General features: G+C 45.5%; 1 protein-coding gene across 1 annotated transcript in view; it reads left to right on the forward strand.

Annotated features, from left to right (window-relative positions):
* Positions 1–457: 457 nt before the first annotated feature.
* The window catches only part of slc30a6 (solute carrier family 30 member 6), a 58,495-nt gene continuing 41,211 nt past the window's right edge, over positions 458–17,741 (forward strand). Inside the window, exons 1-4 of the mRNA XM_031759244.2 lie at positions 458–693; positions 1,758–1,804; positions 4,125–4,211; positions 14,101–14,185. Of these exons, the coding sequence (XP_031615104.1) occupies positions 510–693; positions 1,758–1,804; positions 4,125–4,211; positions 14,101–14,185 (403 nt within the window). The 5' untranslated portion in view covers positions 458–509. The remainder of the gene's footprint in view (positions 694–1,757; positions 1,805–4,124; positions 4,212–14,100; positions 14,186–17,741) is intronic.

Genomic DNA, 17,741 nt, shown 5'->3' on the forward strand with positions numbered 1-17,741 from the left:
CCAGATAAACAGAATTAACCTTTTGCTATTTACTTACCTGGATGACTGAGCATGCATCAAGACATTTTTTCCTAGCTTTGTCGGGAACACGCTAACTCTGGAGTTCTGGGATCTGAGTTCAAAGGTATCTGGAACGTGACACAAGTCCCTAAATTTAAAGTCCCTACCCTCACCTCTACAAGCCGGCTTTTCCTTCATCATGCTCCCCTGTGACATGTTTGATTTGGCAAAGATTTTTTGCAGGATGCCCTTTCTCTCACTTTCTCTGGACTTGGAGCTCACACTAACAGTTTTTAATTTAAATATTTTAATTTCTAAAGTGTATGAAAAAAAAGCCTTGTCCCAAACGGTCTTCCGTACCTTGATCTGGAGAACAGCAGATCTGTAAATCACATGAGCAGCTCCTGTGTTCAGCGCTACCGCTGATCGGTGCTATGCAAATCTATGGAGTTGCGCATGCGCGGCGCAGCCAAAAGAAAGAACAGGCTGATGGGAACAGGAAGTCCAAAATGGCGATGGACGGAATGATGTCCACGTCCTCGAGTCTATCTTATCACAATGCCGGGGACTTTTACCCGAGAAAGTTCGGCCCGAAGCCGGACGTGGTGCCGTCCGGGGTGACGGAGAGGAAGGTGGGGCCGCTGGATAAACCGGACATGGTGTCGGTGGATGTCCTCAACATCAAGGATTCAGGTTTGTTATGCTAGCAGGCTAACGGCTAACAACACGTATTCAATCAGCTGCTCCGGAGTTTACCGGCTGAAACGACACTAGCACCGTGGCTAACGGCCGGTTTGAGTCAGTTAGACCTGTTGTCTTTTTTTGGTGACGGCTGTACCCGGATAATCAGTACATAGAAAGCAGTTTAACGTCTAAACGACGTATTTCCACTCCTCCGCCGTCCCTGCTTCCTCTCCTTTAATGGAAAAAGGTGAAGCAGGAGTCCTCCGCCGGCTCCCGTGTTTCCCACAAGAGCTGCTAAATAATCAGCCTAACGTGACTCTTTTGGTCCTTCTTGGTGGATCCAGCAACAACCATCGCAGCTGTTAAACCAACAGGCTCATACTCTAGGGTTAGTCGTACCTTTCTGCTGGAAAAGGAGTCAGCAGAACCTGGTGGTAACTGCTCCATTTCATCTTAAAGAAAGACTCACTAATATCTGCTCACTTCACCTGTGAGGTATGTGTGCAGGTATTTTATAGGAAACTAGTTCCTTTTAGATGGAGAAGCTGCAGGAGACAGCAGGACATAAAAAGATTCTTCCATCTGCAGTCTCGAGGTTAATGTGAAATCAGCTGAAACATGCTCAGCATGTTAATATCAGTTTGGACGTCTTGTGAATCATCAGATAAATCTTTTAAATTGTCAATGACTTGGATGAAAAACACCATGTTGCTGAAGAACAGAAGGGATCTGATCTGTGGAAAGCCCTGGTTAGATGACTGTGGCTGACCTGACTGTGTCTTTGCTACAAGCTGGAGGATCAGCACCTGCAGCAGGTGGAGAACTGGTTTATGTGCAGCTCTGATGAGTTAACGGAGGCTGCAGAGCAGGAAAAAAAAAGTACTGCAGCTTAAGATGTGGTTCTTCTGAGAACTAGTGATGGTGAATGGCATCAAGTACCCCATCAGCTGTGACCCATCCAATCAAAAGCTCGAGAAACCTGAGACGGGGCAAACGTTTCTGTCTGATAAGGCTGTAATCACACTTTTGAGTCCTTCTGTAGTAACACACTGACTGATTTTTGTCGTCCACAGACGTCCCGATGCACAGGAAGAAGCACGAGCACGACACCTACGTCCTGGTGAGTTTCCTCTGAAGGTTTCAGAGTCATAGTTTCTCTTTTATGACTCCAGTGTGAAACTGGGCTGCGAAGGACAACTCAGGAGTTTCGTTCATGTTTTTGGGAACAAACTTTTAGGATTTGTAGGAGTTTGTAGAAAGAAGCCAGGCAAAGCTTCAATTAAATCTTTCGTGTGTGCTACAAAACAGTCATTTGTCAGGAAAATGCAAACATAAAATATTTAATTTAAAATGAACATTTTCTTTGGGGTAAAGTTTCTGCAGTGTTGTCTGTTGTTTTTCTGGGTTTTAGCTGTTTTTGAGCACACGCTTGGAGTTTTAGGGTTTTACAGAGTTATATCTGGTTTTTATACATTAACAGCAGGTACATTCATCGTCTGAGGACATAGAAAAGCTGAAAACTGTTGGTTTGATGTTACTTGGTGTAACGTCAAAACATTTCTGTCTCAGGACTAGGGCTGCCACAAACGATTATTTTGATAGTCGACTAGTCACCGATTATTTTTGCGATTAGTCAACTAATCAGGTCATACATCCATTGAACGTAAAACGTACAGCTTATTGCACCAGCATGCATCTGCTCTTATATAACTATCATTAGCTTACAACTTTAAGTGTTTAAGGTATGTGCTAACTAAGAATAAAGACAAGATGATAGTTTATTAAATTTAAATGAAATTTGCAGATTGTTTCGGTGGAGTTTAATAAACGCAGCCGTCTGCTCCTTGCTATCTAAAATATAACAGGACACCGGAGTATATTCTCCAGCATCTCACACTTCTGATAATCAGGTGTCTGCTTGAGGTTTATTCAGCTGTGTAAAAACTATAACTTTCAGCCAAACCGATTTACTCATGAACAAATAAAATACTGAAAAAAGCCAAAAAATAACATTTTTAAGTTATCTAAGTGACTTATATATCATGTTTAAGCTGAGTAGCGAAAAGACTTGCCGGGGTCCGGTGTTCTCACCGGCTCTAGTGAGCCTTGCCCCGGCTAGCTATCGAGCTGGTGGGTAACAGACGTCTCCGAAAACCTCGGGCGCTTTTGAAAATATGTGGTGTCTTGATAAACTGAGCAGATATTTGAGGTTTACACAGCTACATTCTCGCCTGAAAATATGTTAAACGTTTATTTTGTGACCCAGAAAGAATAATAAAAGTAACATTAAAACTAACTAGCTGCCGCCATTGTTGGAAACTGAGCTGGGCTGTGCTATGAATTCTGGGACACAGCTTCTTCTTCTTCGGGGTTTAACAGCAGCTGGCATCCTTGTACATGCAGTGCTGCCATCTTCTGTTTCAGTCCGTTATTACACTCTTAAATCCTACTACTTATTCCTGCGTCTTTTGGGATCCTACAAAGCTACAAACGACGCGTCGACTATTAAATCAGTCGTCGACGATTTTGATAGTCGACGTAATCGTGACTAGTCGACTAATCGTGGCAGCCCTACTCAGGACCAACTTCTTTAAAACCTGCAGAATTTTAGCTGTAACCCTGTCTGCAATCTGGCCCACATTTTCAGGCGTTTTACAGCTTTCCTGCTGATAAAGAGCTCATGGCTGATTCATACTACACCAAAGTAACCGATAAACAGTTAAATGTTAGAATTAAAATTTTACAGAAAGACATTTTTCCATTTTCTACAGCAAATCTGTGTATCATGTAGAAAAGCTGAGAGGTGCTCTTTTTGTTATATTAACATGTCCCAGGATTTTAAATGTGTAGTGAGTCTTAAAACTGTTTTAAAAATTAGTTTAACTTAAAAAAACCTAAACAGCCCATGAGGATCAGACTGGGCTTCGTGGATCTGACCCAGAATGATAAACTGAGCCCGACTTCAGTGTGATTTATTTTTGTTCAGTGTTACAGAGTCTCCGGTTCACCTGTGTGTTAATGCGATGCTACCAAACTGATACCGAATTCAAACAGGCCTTAAGCATCCCCCACACTCTCAGCAGAGCGCTTCTATTTAAGAACAAAACATATAAATGTAATAGACGCGCTGTGCTGAGTGTTGGGGCTGCTCTGCCTCTGTATGTTGGTTAGATTCAGTAGAATAAAACTCTGTGAGTCGCTGTGCCTGGTTAAAGTTGGAGTCCTTTAAAGTGTTTTCTTAGAATAAAGTTGTTCTGCAGGTTATCAGGAAGCTGAAATAAATGTGCTACAACACGTGGCCACATGGTGGCAGTGTAGGTCAATGTTTGCCTGCTGCTCTGCTCTTCTAAACCTGATTGTAGTTTAATTTCACTGACAGCTGGACCGAGGGGTTGTATTTTGCTTCTGATGGCTCTTCCTCGTGTGCTTTGAATTTTCAGGGGACTATTCACCCGTTCAGGAAGACGCACAGATCCGTCTTTGGGAAGCTTCTGCAGGAGTTCAGGCTGGTGGCCTCAGACAGACGAGTAAGTGATGAAACGTGTCGTGTCCTCTCCGGGCTTCGGTTGTTTGGCCTCCTCTCGTTTTCACTGAGCGGCGATCATCTGAAGGATCCTCACGTTATAATCCCGATAAGCTGGTTAGACGCTGTGTGTCATACGCTGAGCCCAGCCCAAACACCTCCTGTAATCCTGTTTTCCTGAAAGGTCACTGTGTTCCAGCAGGGATGAATCCCTCAGAGGAAAACACCGTCATCCGTGAGCTGATTTCACGTTCTTTAGCTTGTTAAAGGTCCTCGGAGCGCCGTCAGAGCCTCCGTTCACCTGCTTCCTGCTGTCGTCTGTTTTGCTGCTGCTTTTCGGTAAAAGTTTAGGATATTCCTTCTGATTGGAAGATTAAACCGAGCAGAATTTAGGATTTAAGTAGCGAACCTTTCCCTCAAACTTTCATGACTCAACCTGTGACTCTGTGCAGTTTCAAATCCACCGAAATCTGTTCAGAAACCAGCTTTTGTTATTTGTTCCACACTCGATGAGCCGTGCAGGTAAAAACAGCCCTGTGGTGAGCTCTGCATGATTAACAGCTCAGAATAATCCTTCTTTGTCTTATACGGCACCCTCAGCTGAAACAAGCTGCTTTAGCTCCTCCTACCTCCAAAGACTTTCTTCTGATTGGCTGCTTTTGGAAAAATAAGGTTTGAAAAGCAGGTGGGTGGGGCTTCTGCACATGAGTGTCTCTCTCTGACATCATAAAGACCCATAAATAGAAAAGACTGAAACAGAGCGAGCTTTTTATTATGTGAAAGTTTAATCATGTTTTATGTGAACATGCAGCGCTGGGTGTTTTAACTGTAATGGTGCAAACTCACTGGGAATAACACGCACACCTTATCGCAGATCGGGCTAACGTTTCATTTCTATAAACGTACGAACACACAGGAGCGAGATTTTCACCAGTGAAACCTTTGAGTTTGTGTTTGTGCTCCGTCAGACTGATATTTACATCTTTGAGCTGGTTGTGGCTGGTGTAGGTGAACAGTCTGTGTGCGGTGAAAACGACGATTGGAGTTTGTTTAAACATCGAAACGACGACCGGTCACAGGAAGTCTCAAATCACGAGGCCCTGGTGACTTCCTAAAGTCTGCATGTATGCGCTGAAGTGAGTGAAGAGGTCATCTGATTAAAGGATGTGTGGATATATTATGTGTTTTAATTTAAAGTCTCTTGTGTCACTGCTACCCGCCCTCGAATGACCAAATCACAGGCTGTAAAAGCAAATGGCACGCACTCACCAGCATCACCCACACCAGGAGGCGGCTAGTCTCTGTGGGTGGTCGTCGTCAGCCTGTCAGTTCATTTGGTCGATTACCACGCTCGGTCTGGATCCAGATAATCCTTTAACACCAAACTCCAGGCCTTTAAAACAACCCTCCATCAACCCTGAGAGGTTTCCACCACCTCTGACTTATTAATGGTGCTTCCAGCAGAGATCGCTGCTCGGTGACCAAATCTGAGCACATTCGACTCTGAAGTCTTGTTTCAGTTGAGTCTATTGAGTCTATGCTGTGGAGCTAAAAGAATAAAACATGAAGTGAATAAACAGTCATCAGAACTCAGTGCGGTTTAAAAGCCAGAGAATAAAAAGGGAAAGAAAGACTGAGCAGAAATGGGAACACGCTTTTATCACGCTCAGGTTTGGGTTTCTTTCTCTGGGTCTACCCCGAGGTTTCCTCCCAGCTGGCTGTCCTCAGAAAACCTCCAAAGGGAGGCGCTCTGGATGCATCCGAATCAGACGCCTGAGCCGCCTCAGCTGGCTCGCTTGCAACACGAAGGAGCAGCAGATCTATTTTTAACTCCTCGGCTTATCTCGAAGGCCAGGCCAGGCTCGTAGGTGAGCGTTTAGCGTCCGGGCCTGAAATCATAAAGCCTGGCTCGGCACGGCCTGAAAACATGGATCCACGGCAAAGGTGAGGACTTGGCCCCCGTATTATTTTTAACACACATCAGATCAGTGCTCGGGGTCAGCAGATTCCCAAAGCCGAGGTATCGGTATCTAAGGAGAATGGAAAAAAGTTGGATCGGTCCATCACAAAATGTGAAAACATCTCCAGCTGTAACAAGCAGAGTAATGCCAGTCTATTAAAAAACAGTGACATGAAATAAATAGACTGAATGGTCCTTTGGTTAATTCATGTATTGGGTTTCCTCAATCCTTCGCTCTCACTGAAATCCAGCTGTCCTGGCTCCTAAATCTGAGCAGCTTGAACTAAATGCTAACTCTGTTAAGAGCTGTGTAGTGCAAATGTCAGTGCTTCAGACATCGCACGCGCACACGTAGCTTGTGTTCAGGCCTTGTTTTCCTGCTTCTGGCTCCCGCTGCAGCCTCTGGTTCACGCCGCCTGCTGTAGGCGTCTCGTCGGCATCTCTCGCCCTTCCTGCAACACGACTTTAAATTCTTCTTCTGCGATTCCCCCGTACACATAAATTAAATATTCAACAACAACAACAACATAAAAACAGGGAGCTGAAACAGAGATTGTCCTGATTCCTGCTTATAAATAAAAATACAATTAGAGTGCATTAAGAAAAAGTAGAGCCAAAACAAAACAGGGACAGATGTGGAGCTAAAAATGTTTCAGAACAGGACAAAAAAAGCAAAAACACTGAAGGCATGATAATGAATGCGAAAGGATTAAATCTGTGTGTGTGTGTGTGTGTGTGTGTGTGTGTGTTATTGTGCTATAATCCACTTTGGCGATGCACTAGCAGGGGGTCCGGCCTCCCCGTAGAGCCCGGGATTGGATTACGCGGTGTCGTACACGGCTTAGCGACCAAACACGGTTCAAAGCAGCGAAAGTTGAGACGTGCTTCCTCAGCACCTCGCCTCCAGTCTCCGCTTACATCTCCTGTTTGTGCAATAAAGTTCCTCAACATCTGATTTGAGGTTTTATCAGCACGATGCAGATATTTTTATTGATCGCTGAAATCTGCAGTTTCATGCCATAAATGTCGACATTAGGTCTGTGAAACGAAGTCTGCGTCAGACTCTCGCTGCCTGAATGTGCCTCAAAGTGAACGCACGTCCTGCACCATCTGGATGATGGCCTTTGTTTCCTAATATCAGTCAAGTGGTCATGCAAAGGTGGTTACCAACTGGAAAAGTCAGCGGCGGATCTCCCAGTCCGACTACGAGTTCATGTGAATCAGAATCAGAATACTTTATTGATTCTGATTCACATGAACTCGTAGTGGGACGAGGCACAAACGGCGTCTGTGTGTGATGATGGGAAAAGAGTTGTATGTAGATGTAGTGGAGAGAAGCAGTGTAAGGCTGTGAGTGTGGCTCAGTGAAACCCAGGACAGTCATTTAGAAATAGTTTTATTTCAAAAAGAGGCAGCAAGACTTTGCCAGGTAATAGACGTATCCAGTGGTTTAAATGGAAGGAATCACCGTCACCAAATTGTCATCACCTCCACCGGTGCGAGCGGCCGGTTTGATGTCTTTTTGGTTGGTGGTGCAACTCTCGACTTTGGGCTTGGTTGAAGACGCAAGCGTACGATCGTGTCACCTTTGACCAGCGTGACACATCCGTACACAAGCTCACAGATTCAGATTTTATATACCGGTGTGCTGCAGATGTTCAAAAAGATGAACCCTTCTGTTAAAAAATAAAAACACTTCTTAATGCCTTTGCTTCTGGTTTTGACTTCTTCCTTTCACATGTGTGGTAGATCGTCTGAGTGGCGACACCTATTGTTCAGGAGAATACTGCAGCAGCTACCTGCGGCTTCACGGCCAACAGAAATGGATGTGACTGTGTGATGACGCTACTGTCAGACTCTTCCAGCTGTATCTTCTGCTGTCACCCATTTCCTTTAATTCCCAACATCAGAAAAACTGAGCGTTAAAAACGTTCCCATTCAGCGATCAGTGCGGCTCTCCTCCCAGCTGTTACATTAAAATGAGGATTTACAAGGTGCAGAACTTAAAGGGGCACTGTCTGAAGTTTTTCTACAACGTACAAATGATGGAGGAAAATCAGCAGCACTGAAGTCAGGCTAGTTCGAATGTAAAGGTAGGGGGCCAGAGAGATGATGCAGTCCTGATCAAAAGTTTAAAACCACCTGAAAATGGCCAAAATTCATATTTTGCATGGTTGGATCGTAACAAGGTTCCAAGTAGAGCTTCAACAAGCAACAAGAAGAAATGGGAGTGAGACGAAACATTTTTTTGAGCATGAAATTTATTGAAAACAACGCTTAAACTGAAACAGGCTGTTTTACAGCTGATCAAAAGTTTAGGACCACGTGTCTTTAAATCTGTGCAAAAATGTGGATTTATTGTCATTTCCTGTCAGGTAGTCACACTGTCATGACGTCCTGATGGCAAAGGTAAACAAATGTTCCCTTTTTGAACATGGTCGGGTTGTTGAACTGCATAAACAGCGTCTCTCGCACGCACCATCACTGCTGAGGTGGGACGCAGTAAGATGGTCATTTGGACTTTCTTAAAGGATCCTGAGCCGTTGGCTGTCTGTCGAGACACTGGATGACCCTTGACCCAAACTCAGGCCGTTACTGGTGCCGACTGCAGCCCCATAAACATCAGACGGCATCTGAGACTGAAGGGCTTCAAAACCTAAAAAACGTCTTCAGAGCTTCGTCAAGACAAACGACATCACATGGCGGGAAGAAGATGCTGAAAATGCACCAAACGTCAGCTGAGGGGGGGTTGGGCCGTCCCAGCTGGGGGGACAGGGGCGGGTACACCTGGACAGGTCGCTAGTCCATCACAGGTCAAAGAGAGACAGACAACCAGTCACATTCACACCTACAGACAATTTAAAATCACAAGTTTAGCTGAATGTGCATGTGTTCAGACCGATTTCAAACCCGGGACCGTCTCGCGATCCTCCTCCAACACAGGAGGAGACTTTAGACCTGGGATGAAGAAGTGGAACTGAAGAAGCTTCTCGGATGAGGGTCAAACGTCTTCAAGCAACTTAAAGAAGTCCAGACGCTTTTCTTTCCAAACTCCTTTGACTACGATGACCTGGATGACTGAGAACCTTCACAGACAAGTGGAAAGCTTCTTGCAGTTCTTCCTCAGCACATGGTTGCGGAGCTGCATCGACGTTCTGGCAGCAAAACGTCCCGACGAAGCTGAACAGGGACATCGGGAAGGACACGACTGCAGGATGGCAGGCTTCAAACGAGCGGGAAAACTCGTCTGCAGTCGCCGCCGCTTCATTATGTAAGTGGGTTTATTTTGAGAGGAGAACACTGCCACCCTGGAGACAGCGAGGCCTGACGGCGTGGTCTGAGCGCCGCACTGAGGTCATTGGAGGTCACTCCTTGTGTTTTAATTGCCACCGAAAGCGAGCCTCAGTAGGTTTCGCCACACACAAAAAAATATCCCACAATCCTGCACAAAGTCTCGAGACTGGTGTGAGTCACACCTCTGCTCGCCGCGATGACACACATGTGCCTGGCGCTACGTGGTGATGCCGTGGTGCGCCACGGTGCTCACTGATGATGTAATTGGGCCTGGCATCAGCAGCAACTCGGGAATTTAATACAGTACCTGGTGACTGACCCTCTGTGGCTCTGTCACTCCAGTGTCACATGTAGCCTCAATAAGCTGGCACGCTGTCACGCTGCCGCCGGACGGTCGGGCGAGGCCGCCACCGGACAAACGGGGGCAGCAGAGCATCGCAATGTGGCCGCCGTGCGCTCTCCCCTGGGCGCTCTGCGTACGTGGAAGGAAGCGGAGGTGGGGGGGATGTTTTGGCTCGAGTGCTGTCTCTGTGTTTGCACACACTCACTCACTCACACACTCTCTCTCTCTCTCTCTCTCTCCCTCACACACACACACACACACACACACACACACACACACACACACACACACACACACACACACACACACACTCTGAAGGTCTCCCATGCCTGTCGCTGGCTAGTGCTGTCACCAGACGCCCCGACGCTGTCATAACACAGCACACCACAGTAATTGTAGATTTCACAGCACTCGGCGCTCCCCACCACGGCATATGACTCCAACACGAAGTGACAGGCCAGGACACAAACACACAGTCGCTCGCCCGCCTCGCTCCATTTCCCGTTTCTCTCCCCTCTGACACACACAGGCGTGCACACACACGCGCACACACACGGACACGCAGCCTGGACTCAAGGTTTTTTCTCTTCATTGAAAATTCTGCTGATTGCACATCCAGGCTGAGGGAACGAGCTGTACTCACAGTAAAAACACTGAACGTTTACCTGCGGACTTATTTCTTGGAGTTGTGTCACCTTCGTGTGTTTCCCCATAAAACCCACAAAGATTTAAACGCGCCTTATGTGCTTTTTTAAAAAAAATGCTTTTTATTAAGGTTAAGATCGAGATATTTTATTTGTCATTGTAGGAAGACGCAGTTGAATTTCTTTTGACTCTTAACTAAATGCAAAGGATAAAAGTAGCTGTAAAGCAAATTGTAACAATAAAAGCTTTATGCAAACAATAGGAATATGTCTCTTGCCCCTTCTTATTTGTCTGAGCTTCACCCTTACGTGCTGTCGAGTGCTCTTAGATCAGCTAACCAGGCTGACTGTCCTGAAGACGTTTTATAAATCCTGAGGAGACGGAGCCTTTGCAGTGTTGGCTCCTATAATGAGGAACGAGCTGCCTCTGGAGGCCAGGCAGCTCCATCCCTTTTCTCCTTGGCTTTTAAACCAGTGTGAGTTGTCATCTGTGTTAAACTTCTTACCTTTTTATGCACCTGTACTGATTTATTCTTGTATTCTTGCTCTTATATTTTTTTCTTTTTGTTTTTGTACAGCACTTTGGTCAGCTGTTCTGTTGTTAAAATAGAAAGTGAAGTACAAGCATTGTTTTGGTATAATAAGTAAGATAATCTTCTCAATTCAGTTTTATTTACACAGCACCAAATCACAGCAACAGTCGCCTTAAGGCGCTTTATACTGTAAGGTAGACCCTACAATAATAAACACAGAGAAAAACCCAACAATCATATGACCCCCTATGAGCAAGCACTTTGGCGACAGTGGGAAGGAAAAACTCCCTTTTAACAGGAAGAAACCTCCAGCAGAACCAGGCTCAGGGAGGGGCGGGGCCATCTGCTGTGACCGGTTGGGGTGAGAGAAGGACGACATTGGTTTAACAGCAGGATTTTCTTTGAGTCAAGTTGGATGTTCCCTTAAAAAATCCCAAAGGTTTCCTGTTGGGAATAACATCCAGTAATCACTAATGTCGCCACGTTACCGGCTCCCAACACAAACCATACATGAGGACAGAAGCTAACACTGCTGTAGCTTTCTCAGGTAATGTTGAGCCACCATGACACATGGAGTTCCACAAGGGCCTGCTTTAGGGCCTAATTTTTGTCTTTATACATCCTGCCCAGGGCTCGCAAAATCGCTAGCCCGACGTCCCGGGGCTAGTGATTTTTCCAGTCGGGCTACCAAAATCTATCACAGCCCTGCCCGTCGGGCTATCATAGGAAGGAAAAATATATGTCAATGCTTTTGCATTCTTTCGGAAATGTAGCTGAGTAATTATGTCATTGGCATCGGTGAGCCACTGTCGATATGTGACATATTGAAATCGTGTTTGAATTTGCGCTTGTTTTTTGCCTTCACTCGTCGACATCGTCTTATCACTCATTAGCTTACTATTCAAACCTGACAACTGAAATCTCCCGCAGCAAACTTAAACACGTGAGAGGTTGATTGCGCAGAGAATCGCTGACCGTTATGTGTGCATGTGTAAAAGCAGCAGGATATATATTTTAGTTCTGCTGAGCCAAATAAGACAGGTCAAGGTGAAGAAGTGACAGCCAAAGAAAAGCCGACCACAAAACGGAAAAGTTTTGACAAATCAGACTATGAGGGAAAAAGAAAGCTCAGCTTTTTTGGTTTCATGGACAAAAGAATTTCTGTGGCTGCAATATGACGAGCTAAATAACATCATGTTCTGCCGGGTGTGTTGTTGGTTTTCCCTCGATTTCTGAGTCGACAAGCGCCTTTGTTACTGGGACCAGTAAGTTTAAGAAAGACCCCATCAGAATCCATGAGAAATGCATTGTTGCTCAGTCTGCAGTATCTGTCCCAAAACAAACACCAATTGCAAAGAACATACTAAAAATAAACCTGAAAAATCTGTTTAGAACAGCGTACTATGTTGCAAAGAGTGAACTCTCTTTTTTATTCGGGCTACTTAAATTTATTTTGGGCTACCAAAAACTGAAGAGTGCCTGCCCAAAGGGCTACGAGGGATTTTGAAATTTTGCGAGCCCTGCTGCCTATGGGTCTCCTGGTGCGTATCATTAAATGCTAAGAAGCACAGAACTGTGTAAAAGTCTTGAGCCAACCCATCATTTTTTTATGTGTTGCTTAAAAAATGGGAAATAGATGCAGTAATTTATTGAAACATGCAAACATACATGGAAATACTGACAGCCGCCCTTCCACGAGACATTTCTAAGGAGGCTTCAGTCAACAGTAGACGATCAGCTGAAGGTCCAGGTCATCTCTCATCTGTTGCAAATAAAAAGGAGAAGAAGAAATTCTTCTTCTTTTGTGCTCCATATGTTTTCAGCTAACAGCTCTTTGGGAATCACCTTGGTGCAAAAATACTATTTTATGTCAGATTTTAACATTTTTCATGGATTCTACTAAAGAAATGGAAACACCTGCTGGTAACTGGTGCTCAGTTGTGTGTAGACATAACACTAAATCATCCTTTGAGTTTGAAGCTATTTATGCTTGAATGAGTCGCAGGTAGTGGTTTCATGTTTAACAAACATGAAACTGCTGTGAAAATGATCAAGTACAACGACTGCACTAAAAATGAGTGAAAAAGCAGCCAATGTCCAGAGAACAACTTAAAAATACCTTCAGATAATCTGGAGAACTATTTTTCAAGACCTGTTTAAGAATTACAAGACAGTCTGGCTCCTTAGAGGCAAAATATAAAGAAATGAGGCGTGGCTCAGGGCTGTATACGCTTGGTGTTCTGGTTCATTTATTTCTCTGTTTGGAATAAGAGGCTCGGACCTGCAGATGTTCCTGACGGGCAGAGCTGCTCTTTGTCATCACCGAGCCCGTTTCCTGCTCTCGCGCTCTGAATGTGACCTTCCTCTGGGCTCGTGTTTCTGATTCAGACCTCAGCGAGCGTGTCCTGCCGCACGGCCAAGCCTCGTTCACTCAGAGCGTTTACTTAAATCTCACCGAGCTCAGAGCAGCAGGACTGCAGGTGGGAAACTCACCCTCTCTGTCCAAGAGCCAAAACCAGCAGCTCCCAGTCCGACTGGAGCTCTGATCGCCTGTCAGAGGAGAGGCGTCTGCAGGACATCCTGCATTCCTCGTTGAAACACTGACAATGACTGAGTGGTTGAGAAGTGATTAAGCCTAAGTTAAGTTAATAAAAAAAAAAATATCTTGTGTCGCTCTGGGTTTGGTTTGGTTTGCTGAGCGTCAGCTGATCAAAGCCTGGCTCTGATCAGCTGACGCTGCTCCTTGCTCGCGGGATGCTAAGATGTCTGAGTAGCGCTGGTGTTCCTGCTTGTTTATGAACCTTTGTGTTACCATTGCATGTTCTAAAAAGATTTGCCTCACGTATTTTAGCGTGCAAATAAAGTTAAAATGATTGTATCTGTTCTGCTTCACATGGTTAACCACACTGATCCATCGCAGTCAGTAAAAAGCTTCAAAACAGTGAATTTCTTTAGCACTATGAGTGAAATAAAGTCCCTCGTGCCTCTCGTCGATGTGATGCTGATTAAAGGACTGTTTGTTGGTATGATGGGGCCTCTGCAGGACCTCGACCCAGAGCTTGAGCCGCTGCATTCGCCGCTCTCTGACGGCTTTCTTGTTTGTTTGTTGTCGTTTGCAGTCGTGGAGGATCCTGCTGTTCGGGGTGCTCAACCTGCTGTGCACCGGCTGTCTGCTGATGTGGTGCAGCTCCACCAACAGCATGGGTGAGCGCGTGCACACACACACACACACACGGGGAGGATCGTCCCGCCGCAGGGGGTCAGGCTGATCCTGATGCTGCTGTATGCGTGTGTCTGAGGCGGCGGCAGCGGCGGGGAGGTCACCTCAGTTAAAATATTGCACTTTAAAGGGCATGTTGAAGAAACGGAGTCCTTCACAGCATCTGCTTTCGCCCTCCGGTGCTACAACACAGAGAACACATCTGTCATATTGACAGGCACGCTTTATTTTTTCCTCTCCAGACTCGGCAGCACAGCAGAGCCGTTCCACCTCACAGCTCTGTCCTCGCTGTATATGAAAGAGGCAGGTTTACATCAGCTGCAGTCTCAAAGCTGTGCAGACGGAAAGGAGGCGTCTGCTCACAGGTCGGTGGATTCATAGATCAGTGGGAGTGATGCCGAGGAGCGGAAACATTTCCAAAAGCTTGAAAACGCGCGTGAAATATTGGTTGTCACAGCTTAAACTCGTGTGAGTGTTACGAGCTCAGGTTTGATTATTTAGTGTTTGTGCTGATTCTCCGTCTGCCTCCAGCCGCGGGGTGAGGCGGCGTGTTTATGGTCAGCGAGGCCCGTGTACGCCACCAATATTAAATCCTCTCAGGGATCCATCGCTCAGAAAAACGCCACCATGAAAAGAACAACATGCAACTTTATCCCCCGCTCTGCCTGCAAATACTGCGGCATCAGACACGCACGCACACACACGGGTTGGTGGCGTCGGGTGTCGCACAGACAGGAAGCAGAGAACAGAGGTATCGAACAAACAGGGGAAGGCGACACCGCTGTCGATACTCGGCCCCGAGGAGAACAACGGGCGCAGACAGCGGGCCGGTCTCAACGCTGTCAGACAGTCCTCTGCACGGAGGAAGTCTCCTCCGACCTCAGCAGCAAACACAACTTTAACCCAGGTTACGAGGAAGTACGACACGGGCTTGTGTTTATGGATGCAGACTTCGAGAAAAAGACAGCGACGCTCACGCTGTGGCGTCCGGTACAGTCGTGTTTGTTGGGCGACGTTTGTGCAGCTCGTGGTTCCAGTCCAGGCTCCGCCCCTTTGTATGGCGTGTAAAAATAAATTCCCTGATTGTATTTAGACTGATGCTGCTTACATTTAACTAAAACTGATCTAAACACAAAAACTGAGGCGTAAAAACATTTGTGATGTGTACAGTAAAACCAACCAAGTAAAATATAAAGAATACGTTCTCTGAACTCCGACACTGGAAAAATCCTTCCTCCTAAAAACTCTGCTGTCCGTCTGGTATCTGAGAGACAGTGTTCTTCATCATTCTTTCATTACCGACGTCATCAGCGCCCAAAAAAATCAGATGTTTTAGACTTAATACGCTCCATCAGTACTTCTGTCACTGACGCAGAGAATCAGAACGATGTCGGTGATTTCTGACCTTTGCTCCAGTGTCATTTAGACAAAATGGATGTAACCTGCATACGAGCAGGGGTCATGGACAGGCTGTTGGATGGGGTCAGGCAGGAGTCTCTGTGGACTGCGGTGTCAGCAGGCAACGCTGTGATGTGGAGCGAGAGCAGGGAGCGGGTGGAGGTGTGCTCTGGAGAGGAGAGGAGTGAAAGTCGGTGGAAGAAAGGTGAACATGCGAGGAGCAGAGGTGGTGAAGGTGGATGAGTTTAAATACCCTGGGTCAACCATCAAAGTGAGTGCAGGGAGGGTGGAGCGGGTGGAGATGAGGGTCAGGGGTGATTTAAGACAGAAAGGGAAGGTTTAAAGATGTCAGTGAGACCTGCAGGAGGAAAAGATGATCAGTTGACATCATATTTATTATTGTCTTTAAATTTTAGCTCATTGAGTGATTTTTTTTATTTTTGCCAAACTATTCTGATTTATTTATGCTAATTAGTTATCAGCTGTGTTTTTTTATGTGCTCCTTCTTTAATTTGCACTGTGTGTGTGTGTGTGTGTGTGAGAGAGAGAGAGAGAGAGAGAGCGGTTAAACAATCTGAACTGAGGTACGATCCTATCATTTTCACATTCTCTCAGCTGCAAAAGCCACACACTGTGTGTGTGTGTGTGTGTGTGTGTGTGTGTGTGTGTGTGTGTGTGTGTGTGTGTGTGTGTGTGTGTGTGTGTGTGTGTGTGTGTGTGTGTGTGTGTGTGTGTGTGTGTGTGTCAGATCCAATGAGATCTCCTCCTGTCCTTAGCTGTTGGCTAATGACCCTGATGATGTGGAGCGTTCACTGTTTATCTTCCACCTCATTAGTTTGAGGCCAACACACACACACACACACACACGTACATGTATGAGGCGTGGATGCACAGACCCTCACAGGTTCACACCTACACACACTCATTTTTTTAAATTTTCGATTTTACGGGTGCAAAAAAAGGTTTGCTGAGATTTTCAGAGCTGGACACAGAGCTGTGATAGTGATGTGTGTTCAGGCCCACAGGAGCATCACAGGAGCATCACAGGAGCAGACTTAAGCTCAGTTAAATCATGCCAACATTCTCAATGATGTCATACTTGGAGACAAATTTAATGCCTCATTTACAGGCGACTTATTGGACAAGTTTATTCAGTTTAACTTGGAGTAATTCACAGATTAATTTGCTCGTACTTCACTGCAGCTGCTGGTGTTTTCTGGTGCATTTGAAATAAAATGTGTACACCCAGTGCCTGTGGTGCAGAGACAGCCTTTCATTTAAATGGAGCATAAGCCACATACATGTCAGTCCCCACACACACAGGCGGACATGTCCCCGCTGACCTCCCTTTGCAAACACTCTTTAGCTCATGACTAACGGCTTAGCTGACGTTTAAATACACACTATAGATTTACAGCCATGAGAGGACGGTATGTTCTCCTCCACAGTCACTGCTTCCTGAACTTTTACCCTAATCTCAGCCTAATCTTACTTCATCCTAACCTAACATCACATCTACGCAAAAAACAGAAGAAATGAGGGTGGTTCAGGACTTTTGCACAGCACCAGATAAACCCGTGTCAGGGTGGTCTACATAACCACATAACTGTAAGAAACCGCAATGATGTCACTGCAGAACCTGGTTTAAATGTTGGAGAGGAGCAGCTATTCAAAGCTAAATCAGAGGGAAACATTACAGCTGGTTTTTCATTTGTTACCTTATTGTCATTGTGAAAGCAGAAAGAAAGCAGTCAGTGCTAACTTCAGGTTGTGTGTAACTGCGGCACAGATACAGAGACTATAACGGGATCCTACAAATGATAAAATATGCATCAAATAAATCAAATGTGATGTGAATGTTCAGTTTAATGCAGGCTCCGTCAAAGATGCTTAAAAAGTAAATTCATAGGTTTAAAAATGGTTTAATACAAAGCACCGGCATCAACAGTGCTGGACGAAACCATCTCCATGACACAGAAGAAGTCGAACTAGGCCCGCGCTGTACCATTGTGATCAGTACCATTTTATACCACAAGATGGCGCAGTGCTGTAATTTTTATTTGCCTCGGGTGTTTTTGAGGAGGACGTTCTTTACAGTTTTTAAATGAAACCTGCGGCACACGAAACGTCACCACACTGGTG

The sequence above is a fragment of the Oreochromis aureus genome, linkage group 13 (genome assembly GCF_013358895.1).
Source record: "Oreochromis aureus strain Israel breed Guangdong linkage group 13, ZZ_aureus, whole genome shotgun sequence".
NCBI lineage: Eukaryota > Metazoa > Chordata > Actinopteri > Cichliformes > Cichlidae > Oreochromis > Oreochromis aureus.